Source organism: Bufo bufo, chromosome 10, assembly GCF_905171765.1.
Source record: "Bufo bufo chromosome 10, aBufBuf1.1, whole genome shotgun sequence".
Classification (NCBI taxonomy): Eukaryota; Metazoa; Chordata; class Amphibia; order Anura; family Bufonidae; genus Bufo; species Bufo bufo.
This window is the reverse complement of record NC_053398.1, coordinates 127,804,300-127,813,591: the sequence shown is the minus strand read 5'-3', so window position 1 is coordinate 127,813,591 and position 9,292 is coordinate 127,804,300. Positions and strand designations below refer to the sequence as shown.

The following is a 9,292-nucleotide window of genomic DNA, read 5'->3' as shown; positions in this document are numbered from 1 at the left end:
CTGGGCAAGAGGGAGAACACAAGGGCCGCTGCCGCAGTCATGGCGCCATGCTTTATTAACTAAGTAGCAGGACATGTAGGGCATACATGGGGGATGTCCCTGCACTTACTATTATTTCTGGGCACCGCTCCGTTGCGCCGCTGTGGCCCCCGTTACAGTCTCCCGCGCTGTATGCTAAGTAACAGCATCGGAACACCAGGGAGGAGACATCAGCTTCTGGCTGTATCGCTGTCTTATCGCAGCGCACAGCGTCACAGAATGTCACAGGGAGAAGGTGTTTCCCCCCCCCCCCCCGGCTTTGGCGGATCCGCAATACACTACGGACGTGCGAATGGACTCTTAGGCCTCATGCACACGATCGTATGTATTTTGCGGTCCGCAAAACATGAATCCACAAAGAAACCGGATGACATCCAAGTGACTTCTGTATTACGTCCATTTTTTTTAGCATTGTAACAATGCCTGTCATGGACATGATCTATTTTTTTGCGGAACAGACTCGCGGACATACGGATATGGAATGCACATGGAGTAATTTTTTTTTTTGCAGCCCCATTGAAATGAATGGTTCAGCATACGGGCTGCAATAGAAAACGGAACAGACACGGACAAAAAATAATGGTTTGTGTGCATGAGCCCTAAGACAGTTTTCCTTTACACCAGTTTGAGAAATCTTCGCCTTGACATTTTGTCCTGTCATACCACCGTCTCACCAGCAGATGGCAACGTCGGACAAAGGGCGGCTCCTCCAGGGATGACCGCACCCCTGTCCTGAAGACCCAGACGCTTGGGCTGCCCCCATTACTGCCTGATACAAGACAGCTCTCTATGTCTTATCATCACGCATCACCAGGTCTTACCGGGATTTCTAGTCTAACGCCCTGACGCTTTCTGTGATCACTGGAGCGGAAACCTTTTCTTCTCGTCTCAGGCACCTCACAGGACACCTCCGAGGTGGGTCCTCCAAAGAGTACCGGGTGATGTCATTCTTTGTGGTGGCCGCAGTGGCAAGATGGCGGCGGAGAGGAAGCTGCTGGGTGCTGACCGGGGGGAGGCACCGGGAGTGGGGGGCGAAGAAGACGAGGGGCAGAGTTTATGGTGAGGAGGACGCTGCGGTAGCGGGATGGGACATGGCGTGTGTAGACGGGCGCTAGGATAGTTGTGGCTGATAATGGGGAGGGGGGCATTCTGGGGCTTGTAGTTCTCCTCTAGTTGGTAAGTCATGGTCGGGCGTGCATAATGTCACTCAGGACTGTGATAGGCTCGCTGGAAGTACAGTGCATGCTGGGGGTTGTAGTCCCAGCTTGGCCTTCTGGGACTTGTAGTTCTCCATTAACTGGTAAGCCGTGGAGGGGGCGTGCATGACGTCACTCAGGATGGGCACAGCTCTCTGCAGTTGTATTTCCTGTCTCTATGATGTAATATAAATGGCGCGTTCCGTTGGTTTCGTAAAACGCCTCATTTACTCGCAGCAAATTGTAAAAAAAAAAATAATAATAATTCGAAATAGTGTCGAGCGAACTTGTGGTTTTAAGTTCGGCGTCTAAAGTTCAGGTTCGCGTTATGGATTCTAAATTCTGTTGTGGTCCGTGGTAGCGGAATCCAGAACGCGATTCTTCGATAACCCGAACTTTAGACGCAGAACTTAACACACAAGTTCACTCAACACTAATTCTAAATACTGGGCCGCTGTTCCGCGCGTCTGATTGGGTTATAGGATCTGTCATCCAGCTGTTCTGAAACTACAACTCCCAGCATGCTGCCTTCACTTCTTTGGAAGTTACAACGTGTGCATGCTGGGAGTTGTAGTGTCACAGCAGCCGGAGTGATGACGGTTGCTGATCCCTGGTTTATTGTATTACGTTTATTGTCTTTTGATTATCTCGACTACCACTCCCAGAAGGCCCTGACTGCACCTGCTGGGAGTTGTACTTCAGGTTGGAGGGCACCGCTGGTCTTTGAAGGTGTTTGCAGCTGGAAATCGTCTCCGTTCACCTGGATGGGTTTGTTTTGGTGGCAGTCACAGGGGCTTCAAGGGGTTTTCCTCCGATATCTGATCTGTGGGGGTCCGACACCCCGCCCCCGAGCTGATCGGCAGTATCTCCGGCGCTGTATGTAATGTAGTGCATGATGGCGGTTGCTGCAGCGCTGTCCCAACTGAAGTGAATGGGAAGTGTGCTGCAGTTACCAGCTCTGTCCACTATACGCTGGGTGGCGCTGTGCAGTTCCAGTGCTTGAGCCGAGGGTGTTGGATTCCCACCAATCAAATATTGAGTCTTGAATGGCAGATTTCTCATATTGCTGCCCAACTCGGGACATTTGGGGTGTCATCTGTCGCCCATCTTTCCCAGAAACCGATCTAATGAAGAAACAAACTATTTCAAGACTAGAGGACCTGAGTAACATGTCTGGTTTAGTCTATGTTCACATCGGCGCAGTTTTTTATTTTTTCCTATTCCGGGTACAGAAAATCCACGGAGCCTTTGATGCAGATGTGAACGTTGCCTTATGTTTCCCCTACAGGAGCAGCTGTGACATTCCTCTCTTATACCTCCTGGAAGTGCAGAAATACATGGACAGCTGGGCAGTGCCATCGTGTGTCAGTCCCTTCACCGCTGTGAGGGGGCACACCCTTCTGTATGTGTTTCATACATTTCCAGGTGGAATAAAAGATAGACGGCAGCGGAAAGATGCTGCAGAATTGTTACTTTTTCCTACAGCAGACGCGTCCTCTCATCACGATGATAGACTTATACATTTTTAGTTGCTCTGTACGTTGCACTTAAAGGGGTTGTTCAGACCGTCTCTAAAAGAGTTTCCCAGGCGGTGTATGGTATCGCAGATCAGACTTATTTATTGCAATGAAGCCGAGCTGTAACCCCATGGACAGAAGCTGCCCTGCCTTTCTATTCCCGGACAACCCCTTTAAGATCCCCCTCCCAGCTGCATTCTCGTCTCTGATATTTCGTGAGCCGCTCTGAGCGCTAATCCTTCCTACCTTGGGGAGCACCACACCCTGCGAAGCCGCTTCTGTCATTAGGATTTTATGGCGTCTGTGAGTAAGAGTCGTGCAGCTTATTCCCACAGAAAATCCTTGGGTCGTCCTTGTCTGTGACGCCTTCCTCCTGACTACCAGCGTAGCCGTGATTACAGCACCCACAGGGGTTGTCACCCAGCGTCCTGAGCAGCAGATCGGCTGTGTGTCCACTGCATCGTCCGACCGGACAGACCAGATTCTAGGAAAGCTGGGTGACAACCTCTGTGAATGGTCATGGTGGCCCCTGGTAAATGGCGGGATGGAATTTTTAACAAATTGAGACGCCTCCTAAGGAAAGGGAGCCGTCTCGCTATCGCCACCTTGTGGAAGTGGCTCCCCATGAGTCAAAATCCAGCCTTGGGACATGACAAGGGACAATAGCAAAGCCAAATAGCCGGCGGTTTTGGGTTGCTCCTTGTCAATGCCTTGGTCCTACTCTGTACTGATGAGGGGCAAGCACTCCAAAACAGCTGTCTTCGGATGGATAGGACTTGGCTATTTTTCCCTTGTCCTGTCCCAAGGCTTGTGAAAAGGTGGCGCTAGCGAGACGGTTCTCTTTCTTTCAGAGGTACCTCGTTGCATATTATTCCCCCTTGGAGGATTGCAAAGTCTCCTTAAGGAGACCCCACTTTATGAACCAGAGCTAAGATTCCCGAAGTAAGAGGGCCTCCCCATGTATTGCGTGGCTGGCCATACCCAATGGTCGGTATATAATGCTACATGCATGCTGATCTCCAGGAGCCGCAGCCATCAGTCTATCCCCAGGGCGGCGGTTGTCTTTCTGAGACATCCCATTTTAAAGAATTATTTCCATTTTTACACATGTATGCCGCCAGTGGGACCCACACACCCATCAGGAGGACAGGGCCTCCTAAACCGCTCCTCCATTGATGTCTATAGGAGTTACCGAAAGAGGGGTGGGTAAGCCATAAAGGTGTAATAGGGGATGACACCTCTTCTGCCCAATTCATCTTAAAGGGATAAAACATGTAATACATATCCGCAGGATGGCTGGGACCCCCACCAGTCAGAAGGTTTTTGAATGGAGCAGTGGTTACGTATGTGCCCGGGCGCACTATTCAGGATAAATTACACGTGGGGAATCCGCTCCGCTGCCACAGCTTCTGCGCGGGTTTTGCATACATGAACAGGAACATAGATTCCCATTGGAAACCACAGGATGCCGATTTGCTGCAGTTTCATGCGGATTATGGCTCAGAAGATGCGCTGAGATCCAGTATAAGGCTCCATTCACACGTCCGCATCCGTTTCGCAATTGTGCGGACCCATTCATTTTCTATGGGGAGGGAATGGATGCGGAGAGCACACTATGTGCTCTCTGCATCCGCATTTCCGGAGCGTGGCCCCCGATCTTCCGGTCCGCAGCTCCGCAAGAAAATAGAGCATGTCGTATGCTGCAGACAAGAATAGGACTTTTCTATTTAGTGCCGGCCATGTGCGGCACGGGGTATTGTGGATCCGCAATACACCACGGACGTGTGAATGGACCCTAAATGTAAGCGTCTTCTAGTGATATGTTAACAGCCCGCTGCCGTCGTCTCGCTCTCCCTTCGGTTTTACCGCACAGGTTAAATCGCAGGATGCGTTGTTGTTATCCATCGGGGGGAAGATGCACTGCGGATAGAGCGGGGCCCATTAATAAAATATGACCCCCACATTTAAAGGGACACAAGGAGCTTCTATCCGGTGAATGTTTGAGGAGGTTGATTGGTTCCGATTGTACGTTCCTGTAGTAAATCGTCCTCTATTCCTGCGGCTCTTGTCCTCCTCAGCTCATCACAAACTTTAACCCATCTTTCTGTCCTTTTGTAGGTCGTCTATCCTCAGCGATGTTTCTACCAGGGCACGGAACAAGCTGCCCAGCGGGAAAAATATCCTGCTGTTTGGTGAGTGCTGTCCCGCAATCATTCCCATCCTGCCTTTTTAACGGAAGTGTGATATTCGTGATTTCAGGGTGAGATGTATACGCCGGGAGACGTCTCGCTGGTGATGTGGATTACGGCAGGGTGTCGTTCTCCATACACGGTGCCATGGCTGGCCCAGACAGTTGGGCTAGTGCAGAGATTTCCAACCTATAGCTCTCCAGTCATTGCAGAACTACTACTCCCAGCATGGGCGGACAGTTGAATGAAGAGATGTGGTGTCCCGGAGCTCCTGTTGCGCCGGCGTGGAGCTGTTTGCCTACAGCTGTAATAATTCACCGATCCATTGATTAGCTGCGGGGTAACCTTAGCGGATAATGAAATCAATACAATAGCAGAAGGAGTAAGGCGCTGCTATTCATACGACCGTGTTTTTGGTATGCGTCCGATCCGCATTTTGTTCAGATCGCACATGGACCTAAAAAATGCGGACAGCACACTGTGTGCTGTCTGCATCCGTGCGTCCATTCCTCTGCCCCATAAACAAGATAGAACATGTCCTTATCCTATTCTTATCCATTTGTCGGACAAGAATTGGCATTGTTAGTGAGGAATGCACATGGACTGCGTCCGTATTCTGCGGATCCACGATTTGCCGACCAGTAAACGTATACGTTTGTGTGAATAGCCCCTAAGACAGTGACTAAAGGCCCCTTTAAGGTAAGCTTTCCTTCCCAACAATCTCCTGCTTGTCAGTGAAGGAGACCATGTCCTCCACAGCATGGAGAGCAGCGATCACTAATGCCGTAGCTCGGCCCATACATAATCATTGTCTGCCGGCAGGACTGGCAAACGATGATTTAGGTGCCCGCACAAACATCTTATTACCCAATAAACTAGTGTTTTGCTCCTTCACCAGGTAATCGGTGGTATCTTTACACCAGCAGATAATCTCTAACAAGCGTCCCTACAAACAGTTCTTAGCGGTTATCTGGGCCAGTGTAAAGGGGTCATCTGTATGTGGGCAATTTCCCAGCAGGGGTAACCCGCATTATGACACTATGCTGTGTTGTGGCAAGGGCCACTATGCATGTGGCACATTTTTGGGTAATAGAACCAGCGAGCTCATCCCACAACCATTTTCCCATGATTGGTGAGCTATTCTCTGTTCCTGCATTGATCTCATTTGCACTTTTGGTCTGTGCAGGGGAAGATGGATCGGGAAAGACAACCCTTATGGCAAAACTACAAGGAGCGGAGCACAACAAGAAAGGGCGAGGCCTGGAATATTTGTATCTGAGCATTCACGATGAGGACCGAGACGGTGAGTAATACCGCACTGTGCAGCTGATGGGTCCACAGCGCCCATCAGATGGACATGGCTTGTTTAGGAGTTAAATATTGATGACCTATGATCAGCATCTGATCGGTGGGGGTCTGTCCCCTGCTGATCAGCTGTAGGAAGGGGCAAGCTCTGGGTCCTCTTCCTTGGCTTGTGACATCACATCCATCAGTAACTGCCGCTGTGCAGCTCATTCCCTTTCAGACACTGCCGTGCTGCGCTTAGTATACCATGAAGAGGCCGCACCGTATGTCCAAGCACTACAGCCTCTTCAAGAAACAGATTGGCAGGGGTCTCAGGAGTTGGACCCCCACAATCCGATCTTGATGACTCATCTTGAGGATAGTCCACCAATAATTAATTCCTGGAAAATCACCTAAAGGGTGCACTCACACGACCGTATAAATGGATCCGCATCCGTTCCACAAATTTGTGGAACGGGTGCGGACCCATTCATTTCAATGGGGCTGCAAAAGATGCGGACAGCACACTGTGCTTTCCGCATCCGTTGTTCCGTGGCCCTGCAAAAAGATAGAGAATGTACTATTCTTGTCTGGAACCGCAGACTATATATATATAGCGCTGGTCATGTGCGGTCCGCAAATTGCAGAACGCACACGGCCGGTATCCGTGTTTTGCGGATCTGCAATTTGCGGACTGCAAAACACTTACGGTCGTGTGAATGCACCATTAAGTACCAGTGGCTGACACTTTGTGTTCAGTGTCCACTTTTTGGGGGAGAAACGTGCTATGGAGCTGGATCATTTAATCATTTACTAATATACTTTGCACTTGAACATCTTGCATGCTTGCTGTCAGTGAAAAGAAACCTGTCCCAATTACTTCCTGCTTATAAAGTTAGTAGGCTTGTTACAAGATACAGGCAGTCTTTATATGCAGGACAGGTTTTAAATATATAAACCAGAATGTTTCTGGCCACTGACAGCAAGCAGAGATCCTGAAACTGATATAACATGGAAAAAACAAAGTGTAGTGCGGAATTCTTCTTTACACATAAATCAAGCCGTGGACTGTGATGGTTGCAGCGGACGAGGACTTCAGGCCCCTAGTTGAGGTTTTTCTGCAGAGGGAAGTAATGCTTCCTTATTCATTTCATCCCACCCCCAGCCATAATGAATCATCCATGGTTTTACAGAGGTGGTTGCTTAACTACAACTCCCAGCATGCCCTGAACTGCACATTGGAGACCACTGATTTACAGAATGCATTTGTTTTAAGCGATGTCAGTGATTTGTGGTGTCAGGTTGAAAGTGTAAATTGTATTCTAGGGAAACAGAGGGCACTATAGGGCAGCACATGGCTTACCCACAGCTCTATCGTACAGACTCACTGGGACTCCATGTGCCGCCATACTGTCCATATGCATGGACTACTTCGGTGTATGGCCACCTATAGCCTCATCTGTAGAAAGAAATATAAACTACGGCCTGTTCACGTATTTTAGGATCTTTTGAGCGAAGGTCAGACAACTGGGATTGGCACTATTTGTCTCAGTGCTCAGAGCCAGGCAGTACAGGAGGATGAGGATTACAGTATATCACATACAGTAATGTATACAGAGGTCACATGAGCGTATTATCCTATGGAAGTTACATCCATAGAGGCGTCATTGGATGATGCAGTCGTGTCATATTGCATCTCTGTGGATGGTAAACCCCTAGAGACAAAAGATAGGGACTGAGAATTTAAAGGGCTTGTCAGCAGGAGCATGGTTATTAAACTGGCTGACTATAGACATGTGCTAATGTCAGCTGAAGCGAACACTCTTTGTCCCTTCTTTCTATGCGCCTCCGTTTTTGTGAAAAATCAACTTTTATGCAAATAAGTCTCTAAGAGCAATGGGGGTGTTGCCCCTGCTCCTAGAGGCCGAGTTCTCCCTCCTCTGGCCACTCCCTCCTTATTTTAAATGACAGTGCCAGGTAGCGTTCATGTCGTCCTGCCTGGTCCCGTCAATCAACATGATGAGGGGGCGACCAGAGGAGGGAGAATGGAGTCTCTAGGAGTAGGGGCAACACCGCCATTGCTTCTTGAGGCTCATTTACATAAAATAAAGAGAAAGAAGGGACAAAAGACTGTTAGCTTCAGCTGACATTAGCCCACGCCTAAAGTCAGCCAGTTTTAATCAGGTTCTTGATGACGGAAGCCTTTTAAAGCCCACCTGTCAGCAGATTTGTCCCTATGACACTGGCTGACCTGTTACATGTGCGCTTGGCAACTGAAGACATCTGTGTTGGTCCCATGTTCATATGTGTCCGCATTGCTGGGAAAAATGAAGTTTTAATATATGCAAATGAGCCCCTAGGAGCAACGGGGGCGTTGCCGTTACACCTAAAGGCTCAGCTCTCTCTGCTGATGCTGTGCCCTCTGCACTTTGACAGGGCCAGGTGTGATGATGTTTCCATTGCCTGGACCTGTCATTCAGAGAGAGCAGAGCCTCTAGGTGTAATGGTAACGCCCCCGTTGCTCCTAGAGGCTCATTTGCATATATTAAAACATCATTTTTCTCATTAATGCGGACACATATGAACACGGGACCAACACAGACGTCTTCAGCTGCCAAGCGCACATGTAACAGGTCAGCCGGTGTCATAGGTACAAAACTGCTGACAGATGCCCTTTAAATGGTAGGTTAGAAAGCATTGAGGTACTGTGACCCTTTAAGAAGATGACAGATTGCCTGTCTCAGTGTGACAGTGTCTTGGATAGGTCACAGCCTGCCATAATCCTGTTGTTTTATGTGTAATGAGCCGAGATGGTGAAAGGTAGAGGGAGGTGACGATGTATCGTCTATTCAGTGACTGCGCTGTAGACGTCTCTATTATCTGTCTGCGCAGACGCTCTTTTGCATAATCTAGAAGCATCAGGTTCTATTTTAGTGAGCCAGACTATTTGCAGCCTGCGGTACGTTTCTTGCCGTCTCTCGGTTGCCAGCTATTTGCGGCCAAGCAGCAGCCGCGTGACAAATTATGGTTGATATTGTCCAAAAACGATGCGTGCTTTTGCTGTGGG

At 49.1% G+C, this 9,292-nt stretch overlaps 1 protein-coding gene across 1 annotated transcript in view; it reads left to right on the top strand.

Annotated features, from left to right (window-relative positions):
- Positions 1-1,012: 1,012 nt before the first annotated feature.
- The window catches only part of DYNC1LI2 (dynein cytoplasmic 1 light intermediate chain 2), a 32,108-nt gene continuing 23,828 nt past the window's right edge, over positions 1,013-9,292 (top strand). The window contains exons 1-3 of the mRNA XM_040409279.1: positions 1,013-1,098; positions 4,871-4,944; positions 6,128-6,244. Of these exons, the coding sequence (XP_040265213.1) occupies positions 1,013-1,098; positions 4,871-4,944; positions 6,128-6,244 (277 nt within the window). The remainder of the gene's footprint in view (positions 1,099-4,870; positions 4,945-6,127; positions 6,245-9,292) is intronic.